The sequence below is a fragment of the Ciconia boyciana genome, chromosome 2 (assembly GCF_034638445.1).
Source record: "Ciconia boyciana chromosome 2, ASM3463844v1, whole genome shotgun sequence".
NCBI lineage: Eukaryota > Metazoa > Chordata > Aves > Ciconiiformes > Ciconiidae > Ciconia > Ciconia boyciana.
In genome coordinates, this window is record NC_132935.1 from 36,640,538 (window position 1) to 36,660,911 (window position 20,374).

The following is a 20,374-nucleotide window of genomic DNA, read 5'->3' on the forward strand; positions in this document are numbered from 1 at the left end:
TTTCTATAGCATCATTGAAATATCACTATTTTTGAGAGAGGGTTTTGAGTTACATTTTCCAGTGTCAGATGGTAGCCCACAACAAGAAGATGATATTTTTTGAGGGTCTTTTCCAGAAAAAAAAGGAGCTTCTGCTTCCTAAAAGCCTGATCTTTTTCATGTAATAGATGGAGCTCCTAGAGACAGTGAAGCAAGACACGTGTCTTTAACTCTATATAGGATTGGGTAGGGCTTTTTTTAAAAGTGATCTTATTATCACTGGTAAAGACTTCAGTGGTAAGTATTTTCCAGAGGATCATGGCTGTTCCAAAAAGCACATAGTTCAGAGTGATTGCATAGCCTTGTGTTTGAGGATTTCAGTGAATTTTACCTGACAAAACTGTATGTCTCCATAATAAGTAATTTGTATTTCGTTCACAGTTTAATATAGAACATCATAAATAGTTTTCTTGGCGCGAGATCTGGTTTGTGACTATAAAGAAGTAAAGGGATTGTGTTTGTGCTGGCTACGCAGACGGGCCCAATCGAAAGCTGCTTATTTTGACCTGGGTTCCCATATATGGTGTGTGACTGTCCCGAGATCCCTTTTCTCCGCTACACAAAATGAAATCCTAGGTGCCTTTTCAGCTCGGGGTTGACTTGTAGCTTTGCAAACCGATCTGCTTTCCCGAAGTATTCCCAATGTACTTGCTACAAAATAATGTCTCGCTTACTGGGATGTAGTAGCCAGAAGACATTTCTCCTCTAGAAGTATTGCTTTCATTCACAGATTAGTTAATTGAAGGTAAGGATATCTTAGCAGTGAATAACCACAGATTTTTGTAAAGAAAAAAAAGTTCTGTTTGAATCTGTTTATACATTATAAAGTTATTTTTTTTATTTAGTACTGTAGACCTGGCATAGTATTAAGACTTCTTTTTTTGGTACTGCAAATCATTACGCTGTTTTCCTCATCATATTTGGATTACGTGTACTGAAAAAGTGTAGAAAAATAAGTGTTACATGAATTGAAAGGTACTGTCTACAAAGTGGAAATGCTCCGGAGAACCCTTGTCAAATTTAGTTACTGTGTACGTTATAATGTTTTTTAACATAATGTATATATTTTTAAAAGAGTTTTTTTGAATTGTGAGCAACTAAAAGTGCTGTAATAGAAATGTATCATAAACCCATTTCAGTTTAATGGCTTACTAATTAAATTATTTAATTACTTATTGATTGGTAAAAGCTAAGCTTTAAAGAGTTACTTACTTAATGCACAAATTTAACTCTATGGAACCGTCTCTCCCTTCTTTGGAATATTTGTAAGGTCTATGGAAAGGGCCTTTACACAGTTTTAAGTTTTAAACCTTTAGTAGGTGAGTAGTAATAATTTAAAATACAAATTTGGCTGTATTTACAATTGGTTTTAGGGGTACAGATATTTCACATATCTGCATGGTTGAAACCATTTAAAAAGTTCCAGATACTTTATTTAATAAATACCTTTAAATTGGAGAAGGCTGGCTTAAATAGTTTTAGCAGACCCTTTCTTTACAAGGTTGCAAGAATGTCAGATATTTGAGAACAAATCTGTTACATATCCAATCAAAACGGCATGTCCGGACGTGCATGCTGGTTGTATGCTTAAGAGCCTCTGTGAGTATCCTTATTTAGCTTCTCTCATTGATACGATGTTGGTTTAATTCCAGTTATTCTATTAGTACGGCTTTTGTTTAAGCCCCGCTTACTAGAGGGGACGCATCGACACATAATTAAACTTTTTAAATGAGGGGGGACCCGAGGGGATTCATTACTTGGTCTGAGGTGAGACTGAAGAAGGCGTAAAAAAGGGCTGCGGCGTGCGGGCCGGGCGCGGAGGGGCGGCCGCCGGCCAGGGGCGCGCAGCTCCGCGCCGGTTCCGCGCCGCCGGCGGAGCGCGGCAGCGCCGGCTGCCTTTCGCCCGGGCAGGAAGGTTGCCTTCAGAGCGCGCAAGCCTCATGGCAGTTGTTGCTTTTAAACCAATAAGGCTGGGACGAGAGAATAGCTGCGGTTTGCATTACAAAAACAAAAACAAAACCCGAAGAAAAAAAAAAGGGGGGGGGGGAGAAGAAAAAGGGGGGCGAGGAGGAGAGAGGGCGCGGGAGCGGCAGCGTGCCCCCAGGCACTGCCTGGGCAGACCCACACGGCTGAGCACACAGGCGGCGGGGCTGGAGGCAGCCCAGCCGCGGCTTTGTCTGCCCGCCGCCGCCCCGGCCCCGGCCCCGGCCCCGGCCCCGGCCCCGACCCGCGCCCCTCCGCCCCGGGGCGCGCCCGCCCCGCCGCGGCATGGGAGGCGCCGCCGCTGCCGCCGCGCTCTGAGCCCGCGAGCGCGGAGGCTGCGCGCCGCGGAGACGGCGCGCCCCGGCACCGTGAGTACCAGGCGGGCGGCGCGGGCGCGGACAGCGGCTGCCGGCGGCGGCGAGGCGGGCAGCGCGGGGCAGCGGGAGAAGCGAAGGGGGAGGGAAGACCAGCGAAAGAGGGGGATCGCGGCAGCCTGGGTGCGAGCGGAGCAGCCCGCGGTTCTGCAGCGGCGGGGACTGACCGTGCGCCCAGCCGCGGGGGAACTTTCTGCCGTCCCGGAGCAGGGCAGCGCTTAATTATAAGTCACTAGGTGCAGCAGTTAATTTTGGCCGTGTTTCAGGCTGGGGTTTGTAGGCTTCCCACAAAGCAGATGTTAGGCGGTTCTGTTTATTGTGATCGGCCAGGTTTGGGGATTCTCCTGTTTGATTGCCTGGAGCGCTAATGGTTCGGCAGACAGGAGTACCGGGATGGCGAGATGTTAAATGGCGGGGGGGAATAGGCACGTCGTGTAGGAAACCCGGAGACCCTTCTCAGAGAGACATGAGAGCGTGAGAAAAAGAATAAAAAAATTGAAGGAAGAATGCCTGACAGAGATTTTGACAGCGCTTTCTGAAGCAGGAAATCCTTTTGCTTAATATGTTTAAATTTTCCAAACACCAAGGAAAACACACAGATCCCCGCAGGAGAACTTTTCAAGATGACAGAATAAACATCTATGCAACTGAAACAGTTGACGTTTATTGACCTTTTAGGTGGCTTATTTAGAACGATGATCTTAGAACGAGGAAGTTAAAGACCTTTGGAAGTCTCATTAAATTTACATCGTGCTTTTGAGCAACCGAGACCCACGACCCATTCCCAAGTATGTATTTCTCTCGGTGTTTCTGACAAACACCAACAAGAGGAAGGAGTGCCCTTTGCAGTGAAAGGTTTCTTCTGGAAAAGTAAAGGTGTCAGTGCATTTAAAAGTGTTTCTTAGAAGGCGGTTGGGTTTTGGTGGGGTTCTTTAGGTAAGTAAACATTTAAAAATGAAGCAAGCAGAAGAGATAAGAGCTTTCAGGGAAAAAAAATAGTATATTTCATGTAGTTTGTTTAAATTTAAAACTGATCACAGAGAGAAATTTGGCATAAGAAGTGGACATGTTGTGTAGTGTATCATTGGAAGTTTTAAACGGTAGATACCACGTATAAAGAATCTTTTATTTTCCATCCCGTACTGAGGTGGTTCGCAAAGCATCTGCCAGAACACAGACTGCTGGTTTGACGTCTAAAATAAATTAACAATGTGTATATGGATCTGTAAATATATATATATATATGTGTATATACACATGATATACTTTTTGTGTATATAAACACGTATGCACACAGCGTTCTACATGTTGCTCACGAACCCATGCCACGCAGTATTTAGCCAAGCACCTCACTGCTGTCGGAGTTTTCCCAAGGCCTGGAAGGTCTGGAAATGAGCAGCCATCCCCTCTCAGCAATTCTGCGCAGTGACAGACGGCTTGAGTCACGCTTCGCCTTTGGAGAGCGGAGAAAAAAGAATGAGTAATCATTTTGTTTGAATTGCAATAAGTATGAAATATTTCTCAGGAGCCAAAGAAATCCTGGAAAAGCAGAAAGACATTCTTAAATGGCTGGTCAGAATAGGAGCGTTGTCACATTGTAGTACTTCTTTCTTAAAGGGAAGAAAGTGTTGGGGTTTCCAAACGTTTCATTCATGAGCGTATGAAATGAGCACGCAGGATAGCTCTTTCAGAAGAATTTAAACTAGCAATTAAAAATGAAATAACTGTAATTACCTCCTTCTGGTTTACTAAGTGCAATTTGTCTTTGATGTGAGTATCTAGTGAAAAAGCTCTACCTCCTCACTTAGAGCCCAGCCATATGATTATTGGGAGACTGAAAGTATTACCAAGTTTCATGTGTTGCCAGCAAGGTGCCTTTCTGTAGCCAATTTGCATTTTAGTTTTGTAACATTTTGGCTGTTGAAGCCATTACGCCAGTAGATACTGGTTGCACAGTGCTTTTAAGGAGGCAGACAGTGCTGCTGGGGGAAAAGTCTTCTTCGCTCCCTCCCTCCATCCCCTGCTAAAAATGACAGATTTTTTTTTTTTTTCCTAAGGAGGAACACTCTGATTTGAAAATTGCCATTGTCTTTGAAATTTGCTTCTTTAAAGTAGAACTGTTTTAAGAAAAAGCGCGTGTGCTGGCTATAGTTTTCTGGGTTGACTTATTATTTTCACTTAGAAAATTTCTTTTCAGCTGGAAAAATGTTTTAAATTATAGCCATTTAAAAAAAATTGCTCCTAGCAAGCAAAAATACTGTGGAAAACCTGTAATTTAGACAAGTACCTACATTTTATTTGCTCTGTGCTGCTGAAATTTAGAATCCCTTCCCATTTACAGTTTACTTTTCACAGAAGATTATTAACTTTTTGGCTTCATACATGATATTCTGTCAGATGCTTTTGATTTGTAATTTAGCAAAGTATAATAAACAGTGCAAAAGTCATGAATTTTCCTCCGCATCCTGAGCTCTGTGGTAGGGAAAATGTGATAAAATGTGTACCTTAAGTCTTGTTTGATGATCTCTCAAAGCAAGTTTGCCTTCTGGAAATAATTTCTGGGGTTGAAGAGCATGGTATTAACAGATTTAATGTGGCTATTCAATGGATTGGTGGAGTACTATGTGAGGTTTAACAAAATGAGAGAGACAAATTGAACATCAACAAAACCTACATCTGTGAAGAATTATAAATTTAATTAGAAAAAAGGCAAACTTAAAAGACCTCATTAACTAATCAGAATTTGATGTTACTGATTTAAGATTCTTAAATGGATGAATTTTAAGTGGCTTTGCTATCATTGTCTTTTTTTTCTCGCCATGCCCTGATCTGCAGTCTGTATTAAAGAGAAAGATGTGAATGTTGTTTACAACAATCAAATTATACACAGTAATATTTTTGAGGTGTTAAGGAGAATGTGTATGTCATTTTTCATATAACGCAATTTTAGTTTAAGTGGAACGCAGAGTATGAAGGGTGAGTGACAGCTCCTTTTTTGTCTTTTTGTTTTTTTTTTTTTTTTTTTTTTAATGTGTTCCTTTGGCTGGCCGGGTAAGGCCGTTGCATTTTTTTTTTTCACTTTTTGTTTGATATGTGAGTTATGTTGCAGAACTTCAATTATCCAGAAATCTGTTGGCAAAATGGGAGAATGTATGAGAGCAAGCACACGCCACCCAGAAACGTTTTTATTCTATGAACTGGTCGTCATAAGTGTGGTTCCTTACTACGTTGTAATTTTGTACTACACATAAAAAACTGAAAGCATGTGAAGTGTAGCATTTTGTAAACTGTAACTAATTTCACTCACATCTGTGTCTAATTGTTGTCTGCATTCGCATTCTTGAGAGTAGATTTATTTTTCCTGGACCACTCTGTGGATTCAGCTGACCAGCCTAAGTGAGGATTAGTTGTTTTAAAGTTATTTTGATTAAAGAGTCATTTTTAAATATGGTAACGTGCAACACATGGTTTAAATAATCCTTGAGACACAAAGGAATATATCTAAAGTATGTCTAATGAAAATGAAGATTGTGGATATGAACTTTCACAAATCATAGAGTGTTAGAGGACATATAAGGTATATATTTAATTCACTATGAATGAGCTGGATTATTTTTTTTTTTCCCTCTCCCATGAATCCTTAAATGAAATCTCTCTCACTGTACACACACGTGCACATATAGGTATATATTTGTAAGTGTACGGAAGTTACTATTTTTTTTAATTTGGGTAAATAAAATAGTGAGGATTAATTGTATTTTAGAGTTTAGTGAAGTATGAATAATACTGTAGGGCACTTTGGAAAATATCAGTTAATTAAAGCATCTATTAGAAGAACGGAGTTTTTTCTATTATAAAAGATATGTTTTAAAGGATCGTGTGCAAGAGGGAGTGAAGATAGCTCTGTAAGCAAACTTAGTTCTCACCTATAATTTTTTCCAGGTGTTTAGAAGTAACAGCAGAAACATATCCTAAGGCACTCTGCTGCAGTTTCTGGGGTAAAGAACTAAAAAAAAAAATTAAAACAAAATGCACAGTTTTGAATGTATTTGCTCAGCAAGTTTGATTTGGCATGCGGCGATGTATTGAAAAGCATGTTATGCAGTACTTTAAGTACCCAGTTATAAAAAGATTGATGTTTTTCAGCGTGCATCATTGCATGCTTCTTGACATCATTTGTAATGTTCTGCATTGCCTGGCTGCCCCTAGCAGTTGTTTACTCTTGCTAGTAGTAATTCTGTCTGTGATTAAAAATAACAAAAAAAACCCTGCAGACACATAAGTAGGATTTGCTTGGATGATTTTTATGGCACTTAAAATGCCTCATCTCTCTTGTCTTTGCTCTGTGATCATTTAAGAGATGTCGGTTCAGGTTGAATGGAAACGCACATGGAGGATTCTCAGTGCAGACGTTAAGAGGATATATACCTTGCCCGGAGAAGCTTTTGTGTGCTTTTAAGCTAACAGTGTCTAGCAGCATATCTTCACCTGAATTTTATCACCTGCTGACAATTGTTACTGGCTACAGAGAAGAGTCTGTTAGCAAAGCAACAGTGTTTTTCTAATAGGATATGAAAATCTATTACTCACCTGAGTTATAAAAGGAGTTGTTTTATTAAACTGGAAAATTATTGCTGGGCTTCCCTGTGGAACCTTTTCTTGATGAGTGACTTCAGAGGTAAACGCTACAGCTTCCTCCTATTTATTTAGCCAGAAGTGTTCTTTTAAGTCATTTTATCAGAAATCTCATTAGTGACTGGAATTTTTACAAGACAGACCTTGTGCAGTAACGTGTGGGGTTTTTATTTTAATTCGCCCTGCTTGGAGATGGGCTCGTTTTGGAGATGGTTGTGTAACACAGTTGGTCATATATTGAAGATCTTTACCATAGGTAGACCTGCCCCTTGTTGTCCTCCCCCAAAAATAGCGTCAGCCTCTCTGGCTTGCTTCGCTCCCCGCCTTTGGGGTGAGCTGACTTGTGGGTTCCCCACTGCCCAGGCACGGAGGAAGGATGGCGAAGAGCAGAGGAAGAGGAAAGGCAACGTGGTGAGGGCAAGAAGCTGTCAAGAGTTAAGGGGATGGGAGGGAGAGATAACCCAGCCGGCGACAAGAAGAGGCGAGAGGGGTGGAGGATGCTGGGGGGCTCGGGGCTGGCGCGGCCCCACGGCTCCCGCTGCCCTTGGCGGGGTTACCTTCGCGGGGTGCGCGGCCGTGCCGTGCTGTGCCGTGCCGGGGGAGGAGTGAGCCCCTCTGCAGCTGTCACGGGCCCCTGATGAATCACTATCCCGTCACTTGGCCGCCGTCCCCCAGCGCGGGGAGGAGGGAGAGAGACCTGCCGAGGAAACAACAGTTGAGCCTTCAATTTAAAGACAATATGCCTTTCACGGCCACCGCGCCCTCCTCCTCTCCTTTTGGGTTTAAAGGACAGAATTGTCATCCGCGCTGATATCCTTTCTTTAAATTGAGGCCTCGTAGTAAAGCGGAGTAATAGAGGCTTCTGTTTGTTTCCCTGGTTTACAGGTGCAGAAGTCCCAAACCAGTTCAGATGTTGCTGTTTCCTCAAGCTGCAGGTAAGGATTTGATTGGATATTGCTATTTTTCTGCAAGCCTTTTATTCATTTTTTTTCACTTCAGGTGATACGTAAATATTTATTCTTGTTTTCCGCATTAAGCAGATGAGTAAGTGCTGGAGCGTCACGTTTACGTGCGTGCAACCAAGTCTGTAAACCACGAGCACGTACACTTTGTCACTAAATTTTCTGACTTTATATTAGATACTGGCTTTTCAAACTCATTGCGATATCATCCTTTTTTATGTGTAGATTAGTTTAGGTAGTGAAATATGAAGTGAAGGATTTGTGTTTAGAACTTGTGATAAAATCTCAGTTAAAATGTAGAAGCTTCATAGCTGAAATGACACTTAAGCTTAAGGATATTTATACCATTACTGTGGGAGGATTTTTTAATATAATTTTAATAGTCTTTAAAAGAGCCTAAGCATTTCTTTTAAACTGAAAAATTACTGGTTCAAATGCCTTGGAGGCACAGTAACCTATGAAGTTTCTACTGGGAGCAATTACTTAGACTGAGTACATCAAATAACATTCTCAGCAGTTGTAGGTATAAAGAAACGGAAGGATGGGGCACTTCAGTCATAAGCTTCCCCAACATCAACCAAGGGATATGTCATGGTGTTGATGACTGTTGGCCTTTTTATATAAGGCTATTAAAAATGCAAATCGGAAATATTCAGCTGCTTGTGTGCTGTATAAACGTTTAATTTTTGCTTGGAATCGGAATTGCTCTCTTCTTATTTTGACTAAGTGACAGCTGCTGAGATATGGCAGAGTGCTAAGGCATACTAACGCCTGTATGGATTCACTATATGTTGGTCATATCCCTTTTCAATTGGGCACGCTTTATGTAATCCACAAAGCAAACAAGTGAGCAGACAGAATAATGTTTTAATGCTGCATTTGTTTCAGCGGAAACAGAGGAACAATTAAGTAGTTTGCCAGAGTAAACACATACATCAGGAATATCTCATTCCCTGTCAGTAGATGATAGTTTTCCACAATTGCTTCAAGGGTTTTATTTGGTTTGGAGGCCCATTATATTGCCACTGAGTGGTAAATCTTGAAAAAGCAGAGTGTTAATTTGTTGTTAAGAGAATATATGTCTTCGTATATTGGTGATTCTGTCTTTGTATGTATCTTAAAAATACAAGGTGACATGAACGTTTAAAGTACCGTACTTCGTATCTAAATTTTATTCTGTTAGAAGCTGCAAAAATAATTACGGTAGCTGGTCAGTCATGTGTGTGGGGCTACAAAATGAGTTTAGGACTAGAAAAGATCAAGTTGGGAGAAGCTGTTCATTTTTTACTAAGTGTTTTCGGGATGTTGATTAATAGCAGGCTGCTTCTCATATAGGCAATTCCTCTGTAATCTATGTTGAATATGTCACTAAAACTAGTTGCATCTTATTTTCAGGTCTATGGAAATGCAGGATCTAGCCAGCCCACATAGCCGACTAAGTGGTAGTAGTGAATCCCCCAGTGGTCCAAAACTTGATAACTCTCATATAAATAATAATTCCATGACACCCAATGGCACAGAAGGTGAGCCACCATTTCTTTAGTGTTTCATAGTTTGTTTTTTCTCCTTGTTGCATTGGTGTTCTTGCAGTCTGTAAGCCATATAGAGAAAATGTTTTACTATTTTAGGTGTTATGTGTTTATGTAATATGGTGTATAGAGCCGATGTTCAATGTTTATCAGTAGTATTATTATCAAGTTTCAGCAATAGCTTTCATTCCAGGTTTACGTTCCTTTCATGGAGTTTGAATGGACTGAGCAAGTAGTATGTGCAGAGCCTAAAAAAAAATCCAACCCCCCCCCGAAAAGGTAGTTTAGTGATGAGAAAAAAGGAGGTGTTTACAATTGTCGTACTACAAAAGGCAATCTTTCCATCTTTTTCACTATTTCAGTATTTCTTTATGTTCTCACTTTTTGCAAGCTCCTAAGGCTATGAAAGTTTTGTCAAGTAGGCTAATAAAACTGAGTGTTGAAATTTCCTCAGGCTAGCTTGCTGCTCTGATGGAGTGGCCAAAATTCAAACAGGTGTAGTAATTCAATGGGGTAAACTGATACCTATTTTTCAAGAAGCAATCAGCCAGTTGATAAGTTATGTTTGTTCTCAGTAGAATACTAACAGCAGAACAAGCTAACAGCTTTGCCAGTAAGGACATATAATGAAACACAGAAGGGCTTACGTAATAAGCAGTGAAAAATACTCTTTCCTGTAACATTTCTATGGCAATAGTAGGAAAGATCATATATAACGTTTGGCTAGCTATGTGGACAGAGATTTTAATACATTACTAGAAAATAGAATCACACATCTTCAAATAATACTTTTCAATATAAATGTATAGCTAAGCAACTGTTGTAGCAATTATATGCCTTTTTCTTCCCTAAGAACTGGGTCATATTAGTGCTGTCAGACTGTTTAGGATTATGGACATGCATTGCATTCTTCCAGGAAAGGCACATGTCAGTCAAACAAATGTCGTCCCCCTCAATTCCCCAAACATCTCTGTTATTCATTCTAATTGGAGTCCTCTGTAGTGGGGAGGGTTTATGGGTTATCAGATTAACAGGCGTTTGTGCCAGAGTTGTGTATAATTTACTTTTTGCTGTCGCTATAAAAGTACTGCTGCAATCAAATTTTAAGCCATTTGAAAAAAAAAAAAAGTAGTTTTTAAAAGAATAAATGAAGTGCTTAATGTGTTAGTGTTGTTTAAGCAGAACAATATTTCATGTCCACAGATGAGTCTTCTTCCTTTTTAATGCCCAAGTACATTATTATGGTTTTATATCATATTATCAGGTATATACCAGTTATTGGTACAGGATAAAATTGCTCGACCCTTTCAAATTAAAATTCCTCTTGCTCATGAAAGCCTTTGCTGTAAACTTCACCAGCTTTTGTACTTTCCATGTAACTTGAAGGTTCTTTAGTAGCACAAAAATAGGGAGCGTTCCGTGAAACACTGAAAGACACTCACCATCTGGCTCGACTTTTTGTTCTAAGTAGTTGTTGTGCGCAGGCATACGCTCTGAAAAATGGGGTACTTAATATTACTTTGTCAGGAAATTAGCTATATATTACATCTATTCATGCACTGACCTCAGATGGCAAATAATTTTGGAAATAATATCCCAGCTTCTAGGTATATATCAGAGTTTATCAAAGGAAGTAAATTAAATCACAGTAACTTACTTATCTGACATGAGAATTTTAAAGTTCAGGCTTATTCACTTTGGGTGAGTTCTACCCAGAAAGCTGTAACTTGCCATACACATTTACCTTCTGAGACGAAGCCAAACGGTTTTCTTTTGTTTGCAATTTTCCCTCAGGTGACATGACCCTCCTCAGCACTGCAGACTGGTTGCTAAGCCCTAGCGCACAGACCCCCGCAGGTTTGGGTGGCTGCGGTGGGCGCCGCAGGCATGGGCGCTCAGCATGCGTTTTCAGATGTTGTCCAGAAAGCGTCCCGAGAAATAGCTTGTGCTTGGCGATTCTGGTCTAAACTTTCTAAATTGAAAATTCCTGTCTCTGATTGCTCTTAAGTGGCAAATAAGGAAAAGTTTGTGAAAGAAACATAATTGAATAATTTCTTTCTGAATTAGATGTGTGCCAACAGACAAAATTTGTGAGCAAAGCAGATGCCTAAGAATCTGAAGGTGGAATTTTTGCTGTTAATCTGTTTTATCTTGAGAAAATGTTTGGTTTGGGTTCCTTGAGCTGCTAAACAGGCTTAAGAAAAAATGGACTGAATGAAGCAAGGGTTTCTTATTTTTTTTTAATGAAAGGTGAAGTAAAATTATTTTTTCTGAGATTCTTGAAGCAGAATCCTGCTGAGGCACAAGTGGCAGATTGTAAGGATGCAGTCGTAAGGGCTTGCCAAACACCTTTCTTAAAATACTGCAGTGTGGTTTGCTTGCTTGTTGCACGTGGAGTGGAGATGTGGGTTGCTGAAGCTTCACATGTTAAATGTAATATGTGAAACCAACGTCTAATCTGCTACGCGCTCATTCTCACTAACATGAAGGAGCCCTCCTTTTTTGGTGTAAGGGACCTTCATGCGAACGAGAAACAGGGCCTCCAGGTATTTGCATGTCATAAATATCTTGTAAAGATATGTTAAATTTAATTTGACTATGGGTGTGATTTAGGCAAGTTTCCATACCCCAAAGTGCAGGATATGTTCACTAGATGAGGGGGGAGGAAAAAAAAAAGAAGAAGGAAAAAAAAAACCTGTCCCAAAGTGAAATGGCCCCGTTTCAAACAAATGTTCATTAATTCCTCTAAGGCACATTTTCAGACTTGTCTCTTATTGATGTTGTTCTACAAGAGGATGTGGTTGGAAGATAGCTCACTGTTATTAGCTAATATTTTAAGCTTCACACTTAGTGGTAAATTTTCAAAGCGCTGAATGGGGATTTAGTTGTGTGACTGAGTCTGAGTTTAATCTCTGCATGCAGCTTTGATATAATAACTCTTTGTGTGCTTAATTTCACTTTGGTAGAGCAAAATTACTGTAGTGCAGAACTGATCAGGTAGTGCTGGCTGAGGACTGCAGCTGAAGAAATTGAGGGGGTTTTGGGTGACTGCTTTTTATTTCCTTCTATCTAAACATTTTTAAACAAGTCAGATTTACTACTTCTTGTCTCAGATAGCAATTCCTCTATGGGATTCTTTAAGAGCATAGTGATTTCAGTAGAACAAATACTATTTCTTTTAAGTTTGTTGCAGATCATGAGACAGTCTTCATAGCTCTGGATGTATGTGTAGTGAGGGGAAAAGTAGCATTTCCTAACATCTCGATTAAAAAAAATCGTAGCTAATAAGAAGTAATTACTTTGCTGGTGTTTGGTTTTTTTCTTCCTCTTCTCCAGGCCAGGCAGCTTGGTCTTCAAACCAGTGATGGGGAAGTAACAAGGAAATTATAGACCCTGACCAGTCAAAAATTTCCCAGGATCAAATGCAGAGGAGTAATACTAAAATATCTGGCTAAAGACACTCAGAAAAATCAGTTCTGACATGCTAAGATGGTGCTGATGATATCAATACTGCAGTATATGAGTTTTCCACGATAACTAAGTGTTTTTCCACAACATACCCTCTGTTGTAGGGAACAGCAGACACTGGACACCATTAAAAATTTGGCCCTGTGTGACTTGCCTAAGAAAATCTGTTAAAAAAAATAAAGAAAATTGAAGTAGGGATCAAAATGTTCATAGTCATGCCTTATCTCTAGTCTTCCGTTGTCAGCAAATTTCTGTGGTGGGTTGACACTGAAGGAGTTAAAGAAACAGTAAGAACAGAAGCTAATAAAATTGCCATTAGTTAAGTTTTATCAGACAGCTAGTGGCTATTCCCACAACAGTGCCCACTTTGGTGGATATACTTTAGAGGGGAAAGGCTGTGAGTAATCAATAAATTTGAAAGGAGTAGCAAAGCTGTTTTCCATAGTGGACAACTGCATCCAGTTTCTGCCTACAGTGATCTTTGCTTTTATCTAAATAATGTAAATCAGTTCTGATGGATTGCACAGAGTGAGAAACAGAAGCCTGTGGCCTATCATGATGATGTTTTATGCAACTGGAATGGAAAAGAATAGATGAAGAATGGGAGAAGGAGCCGTGGTTTTCCAAGCAACTACACTTCATTCACATTGGGAGTATGGAGCTGCTTCTGCCCTCATTTTTGAGTGTTCAGGAGGAAGAAGAGAAGGCATTTTCATATCAAGCGGGAAGGGGAAATGTATAACAAATTGAAGATCAGATTTTCAAAGATACATAGGAAGGGAGGCTTCAAAGGGAGTTGGGACATCAAAATTCCTTTGGAAAAAAAAGGTTCTTGCTCTTTAAGTACCTGCTGCAACATGAGAATGAGATCCCACACAAAGGCATTCAAAGCTCCCCACTACGTGACTATCTGATGGGTGGCCATTAGAAAGGTTGTTTTAAGTCTGGTGAACGTAAATCCATCTTCAGGGTTTCAAAGGCAGCGCTGTCTAGTATGTTTGCTGTTGAGTTGCAATATTACAGAATGGAGAAAAAATTGTTTTCAGTATTTTCTGAAGAAATGGTGGAGTAAGATGTTGAAATCCATAGGGTATGAGCTGGTCGTTGTTATGGCACATGATGTAGATTTCTGTAAGTAAATGATATGTTGAGTATTCGTTGTAATTCTAACAATACTTTGTAGCACTCAAAATAGTTTTTCAGTAGTTGTGCTGGTTTTGGCTGGGATAGAGTTAATTTTCTTCACAGTAGCTAGTATGGGACTATGCTTTGGATTTGTGCTGAAAACAGTGTTGATAATACAGAGATGTTTTAGTTGTTGCTGCACCAGTCAAGGACTTTTCAGCTTCCCATGCTCTGCCAGGCGCGCGGGAAGCTGGGAGGGGGCACAGCCAAGATAGCTGATCCAAACTGACCAAAAGGCTATTCCATACCATATGCCGTCATGCTCAGCGTATAAAGCTGGGGAAGAAGGAAGGGGGGGACGTTCGGAGTGATGGCGTTTGTCTTCCCAAGTAACTGTTACACGTGATGGAGCCCTGCTTTCCTGGAGATGGCTGAACACCTGCCTGCCCATGGGAAGTAGTGAATGAATTCTTTGTTTTGCTTTGCTTGCATGTGCAGCTTTTGCTTTACCTATTAAACTGTCTTTATCTCAACCCATGAGTTTTCTCACTTTTACTCTTCCGATTCTCTCCCCCATCCCACTGGCGGGGAGTGAGTGAGCGGCTGCGTGGGGCTGAGTTGCTGGCTGGGATTAAACCACAACAGTAGTGTAATCAAGCCTGCACAATGGCAGTGAATACTTTTGAATTTTTTATAAGTTATTCATAATTTTTAATAGTTATTCATAATTTTGTGTACTTTAGGGTGCAAAGTTGTGGTAGGGGATGGCAATCAGACAAAATGATCCTCCTTTGAGAGATGTTTGGGTTCTGGTATCTTTTAGTTGCTCATTTCTGGTGTTTCTGCTAATTATGTATGCTGAAGTTTCTAGACTTGTGTTTGTGGTGATGAGCTTGATGGTATGAAACTTGTAATTGATGCAGGGATACCTCCATATTTAGACATCCTGAAATAATAGCCCGGTAAAGGTGAAGCTAATCTTTGCATTTCAGTAGGGTGGTAGTATCAGGAACTATTGATGCTAACTTCTTTACTCAGCCCCAGAAGAGCACGAGAGGACAGTTGTGTGGCCAGAGGCAAAGACTGCAGTGGTCCCAGGCCCCAGACTGTTAAAAGCAACCTGGGAGTCTGTAGGGGCTAGTAATCTGGTCTTCAACCTGCCGCCACTTCTGGAGGATAAAAACCAGATACGCATCACTCTGCCCGTTTATGTGAAGGCAAGGGCCTGACTTGAACTATCTTTTCTTCCCTGCTCTTCACCTTTTTCTTCTTGCTGTATTACACTGGCTTCCTTCCAGACTCTTTGTCTTATCTGTGCTTTTATTCTCCTGCTTCCCTAAGAGTCCTTCCATCTGTTCTGAGCACATGTAGCATAATGCTCTATTATTCCTCTTTCATAGGTTTTTGGCCAGTGAAATAACTTGTCTACTCCTCTGTTGACTCAGTCCAGCAACTCCTGTTGCAAGGTCTTGAGGAGGAGACTGGCTAATAAATATTTATGTATTTATTGTCTTTTCTGTATGTTTGTGTATCTGTTTGTGAAAGCTTCACCATTTTGTTTTCCCCCATAACATTTTCCTGAAAGAAAGGACCTCGTTTAAGTGAAAAGTCAATAGCAATACTGGTTTGCACAGACATTTGAGGGAACGAAAATACTCCCAATGACAAAATAATTTAAAAAAAAAAAAAAGAATGCAACATCTTGGAAGCACCATTATTTTAATATCATTTATTTTTGCAAGCTTTGCATAAACATTGTCGCAGCACATGCCGTGCCAGACTGTGGATGGAGCGTGGTGGTGTGAGAGCCCCCTCTGAGTGTGCCTGAGGGTCCCAGAGCCCCGCTGGCACAGCGGCTTTGCACAGGCTGCAGGATGTTGAGAACCTGTGAAGATATTCACTACTTCACTGAAAACTGTAACTGCAACACATTGTGCTAGGTACGGTGCCTCTCCAGTGGGACCAGCCTTTTATGCATGATCTATTACACATGATTATGCATGTGTGCAACCGCGTGACTGCACAGCGTAAGATAGGAATATCATACTCCTGGCCAGTAATACATAAGAGAAGGGAATTCAGCCCCTGCTGCTGGTGTGCACCAGCAGAAACTCAAGGGAACAGGAGTAGGACATCTAAATCTAGTCTAAGATCACACCTTAATAGACAGTAGGGTGATATTTGAAGAGCCTTCGCAAATTCGGAGACTTGTGACCCTTCAGATGGTTTAGCACTTCCATTTGCATCTTGTAGTCTTCTGAGGGGTTTTTGCTTGTCACAGGTAGATAAAAAAGCACGAAACTTGGTTACACTTCAGGGATAGCTGTGTCATCTGACCCCTGGTCCGTGAGTGGAGTACCTGTGCCACCTGGTTTGATGGAATAAGCTGGGGAATTTGCTGCTGCTGCTGGGTGGAGGGGAGCGCAAGCTGGTGCTATCCCACTTTGTCCAGGTGAATTTGGCTTTAAGTCTGGCAGTCCTGGAGTTCAGACCCTGGCCAAAAGTAGAGGATATTATTTCCCATTTATGAAAGGCCCCACCTGCTTTGTCATTCTGCTTCTGTCTTCATGTCTCGGTCTTCTACGCCTAAATGGCAGAGCGGGCTTGACTTCTCCATGGTGCTCTCTGCTCACTTGAAGCGCTCTGTGTTCCCAGAAGGTAGCTGAAGACAACCTTTTTTTTCATTAATGCCTGGGGCTGTGACTCTGTGTGGTCATTCTGTCTGGCTTTGGTTAAAGAGTAAGGATATTTTACACGGATGTGGTGCAAACTGTTACACATGTGTAGGGGAGTTGCCATGGTCAGATTCCCAATCGAGGATTTGAGAAGGCAAAAAAAAAAAAGGGGAAATAGGCCATAACACCTCTAAAATGATTGTTTCTGGATATATTCTGCCTCCGTTTGGACAGGAATGATACAATTATTCGGTATAAATTGACAAGTGAGTGTGAAGGGGTGAGAACATTAGTTTGAGTCAGATATTCTCATCTCCTAACTGCAGTGAATGAGACTATTTTAACCCATGATGCTACTTCTCAGTTGAATATCCAGGTTAAGTCTTGATTAGCAGCTACAAATACTATCAAAACTTGTCTCCGCCTAGATGGTTTTGAATTTTCTTTCTGGTTTTGCACTGTAACAGTAATGCCATTTCTTTGTAAATTTAGGGGATTTACTGCTAGATGAGCAGGTTACAATGACATTAAGGCTCTTTCAGTTGTAATGCATAACATAAGAGGAAGATGAGGGTCGTGGGGGAACCATGCATGCAGGGAAGGCTAGGTGTTAGCTGCAGCCAGAATGCTGCAGAAGTTTTGAAGCCTTCTCACATCAGAGGAGGAGAGAGCAGGAAACAGTCTGGGCTTGAACTAGAATGTGCTGCTTTGAGCAGGGACTTTCTTTGAAAGCTGAACATAAATTTAGGCTGGAAATTACCTTGTAGTAATTACTTTCTGGTAATTTCCAGACAAATGAGATTCAGGAAGAGTCCTCTGCTTTGAGAAGCAAGAGCAAGTAAGTTTATCGGGCTTCATGGTCAGGAGCTGATGATTTGATAGTCTGTGACAAAAAGAGAGAATAATGTCCTGGATAGGAATTCATATAATTGAATAACGTGTTTATAAGTAGCCTGTAATCTTCAGTAACCTGTTTATAATTGCAGTATTTTTCAGTACAAAACAGTTGAGAGTTTGAATAAAATAATGGAAAATATCAGCTTAGACATTCAAGGTAGAATTTTTGTCCTGTTGTTAATGACAAATAATTTTCTTTGAGTTTTAGGTGAGCTTTGGGCTTCTACTGGGTACAGAAAGAGGATGGTATCAAGGAAAGTAGCGTATGAATAGTAGTGGATACATAAAATACTTAATCAAGATATAGCAGGGGAGTATCTGTCATAAAAATTTGCATCAACATAGTGTAGCTGCTAACATTATTTGAAGATGTCACCTTGAGACAGAACAAAATAGGGGTAGAGATTGTATTTATATGTATGTCTATAAACAAACTAACAGCCTCACTTCGTTGAGACTCTTTGTGCTCTGTGAACATTGAGAGCTGTCATCCAGGAATTATTTCATTTTGCCCACTTGTTCATATAATACGAAGACTATAACATTATAGTATTAATTCAGTCTTACAGCTGCAAAATTAAAACTGATTTAATAACTCAGCCATGTTTATAATATTTCTATTCTGGTTTAATGTATATGGCATAGCTGTTAACAAAGACTAGTTCAGTAGAGCAAACCTTATATGTATTTTAGATAATCAAAGTAATTTTAAAAAGATATTTAAAATCCTTACTTTTTGCATGCTTGAAGGTGCAATCTTTATGATTTATTCATAATGACTTTTGTGGTAGGAATGGCCAAATGTTAGGTCTCTAAATCCATATTTAAAACAGCTAGCATCTCATTCCTCATAGCACTCTTTACTGCTATATGTGCCAGTGACTGCATGACAAGCTGTGAACTCAGAAAGTTGTTACTTGGCCAGTGAACCACATGAACTTGTGGGTTCTGGTCTGAAGTTCTCTCTCTCGGTGGAGTTCAGAAACTGCCATGCAGTCCTTATTAACCACCTTTTGTAATATGGCTGACAAAACAGGGCACATTGCACTTGCTATCTCTGAGTGTCTTAAAAAGAAGTATCTTCACAATCGCTATAATGTTAGATCAGCAGTTGTGCTATCTCAGAATTTTTGTGCTTTTTTGCTCAGAGCTAGCATGTGTGTTATTATCTGCTACTCCTATTTTATCTGTTATTCTGTTGTGTTGTTTTCTTTTTAAATCTCATTTTTAGAATTTCATAAATTACTAGAAAAGAAAAATAAGGAAGAAAAATGTCCTCTGTTGATGTAGCTTATTAAGCTCCTTGGTATATAAATCAAATCTATATCAGTAATTCTAAGTAACTGTTGATTTTTTTCAGCAGATTAGGAATACATTAGATTTCTTCTTGAACTTCTTGTTGATAATCTGTTTTATGAGTGACCACATGAGTGATTTTGCTGGCATTAAACATTAGTAGCATATGGCTAAATCAGAGTCTGTCTCTATAATGCAAGTCTGATAATTCTGCACCTCTGTAAAGGTCTGTTTTAATAAAGGAAGAGCAGAAATGGGAACTCTCCTGTTTTGCTTTCTGTGGTTTCTGCCATGACTGAGCACGCTGTTGGAAGTTACTGGCAAGCTTGTAATGTGTTCTGTGTAAATGTGGCAATATTCCCACTAACTGCCCAGTGTCATCCTGTGAAAGCTTAGGACACGTTGCAGAAATGTTAATTGTCGTGGAAAATGTGGAGAGCTGAAATCCAGAGCGTGCTTAAGGAGCACGCGGCAGGGCCAGATCCGTGCCTGTCCAGAGCCTTGCTTCCTTGGACAGCTCCATACAGTCTCTCATGATAGACGTGGATTACTGACGTGCTACTGTGATAGAGTGGCAGACTTGTAACCTTAAGAAATCCCTTCTTTCCCCATGGCTCTGGGGGGAAATATGCTCTGTTGCAGCTCAGTTTTTGTCTTGGGCAAATGAGAAACCTTTGAAGTGAGAATCCACGTGGTGAATATTTCCAACTGGCTGTTTCTTCTCAGTTTATTTCTTTGTATAGCAAGTTTTCATCCTCTTGAAATATTTTTAGGCTCAGACAGAAGGAAATACGCAGTCATTTTCTGGCATTTTGATTGAAATGCTCAGGGAATGGAGGGCTTTTCAGTTCCTATCCATCTTTATTAAATTCCCAACTAGCTGCGGCACAAGGTCTGTTAAGGTCACGGTTGTTCCTAAAGACAGCGTGATAGGGCTTATTTATTATCACCTTACTAACGGGTATCCAGATCAGGAATAATGTGAACAGCCTTTCTTATCCCAGTTTTTCATATATTCAGGAAATACAACAGCTGAGAGAGGAGACATAAGGAACAGTTGTTACAAAAAATTTGTGAGCACCTCAGTCAGCAACTAGAATTAATTTCCATGAAGGCGGCACTGCAGTGTATTTCATTATGTTTTCCTGTATCTTCAAAAGTCATATGTTTAGCAAAGAGCATTCAGTTATAAACATGGTTGCACGGAAGTATTGCTCATGAGTCATAGAGAGAGAAATTCCATTTTTATGAGGTTTTTCACAAAATGGTATCCTTAACAAGGATCTGAGATCCAGATAGGTGGCAAACAGTGCATCTGAAGTAGGCTTTTAAACCAATGGCAAGAGAGGCATTTACATCCACTTAGAAAGGAATTATCCTAAAAATCTTTA

The 20,374-nt window shown here is 40.3% G+C and overlaps 1 protein-coding gene across 1 annotated transcript in view; it reads left to right on the forward strand.

Annotated features, from left to right (window-relative positions):
* The first annotated feature begins 2,359 nt into the window (after positions 1 to 2,359).
* EYA1 (EYA transcriptional coactivator and phosphatase 1) overlaps positions 2,360 to 20,374 on the forward strand; it is a 90,762-nt gene continuing 72,747 nt past the window's right edge. The window contains exons 1-3 of the mRNA XM_072851234.1: positions 2,360 to 2,390; positions 7,917 to 7,966; positions 9,389 to 9,516. Coding sequence (XP_072707335.1) covers positions 9,393 to 9,516 — 124 coding nt within the window. The 5' untranslated portion in view covers positions 2,360 to 2,390; positions 7,917 to 7,966; positions 9,389 to 9,392. The remainder of the gene's footprint in view (positions 2,391 to 7,916; positions 7,967 to 9,388; positions 9,517 to 20,374) is intronic.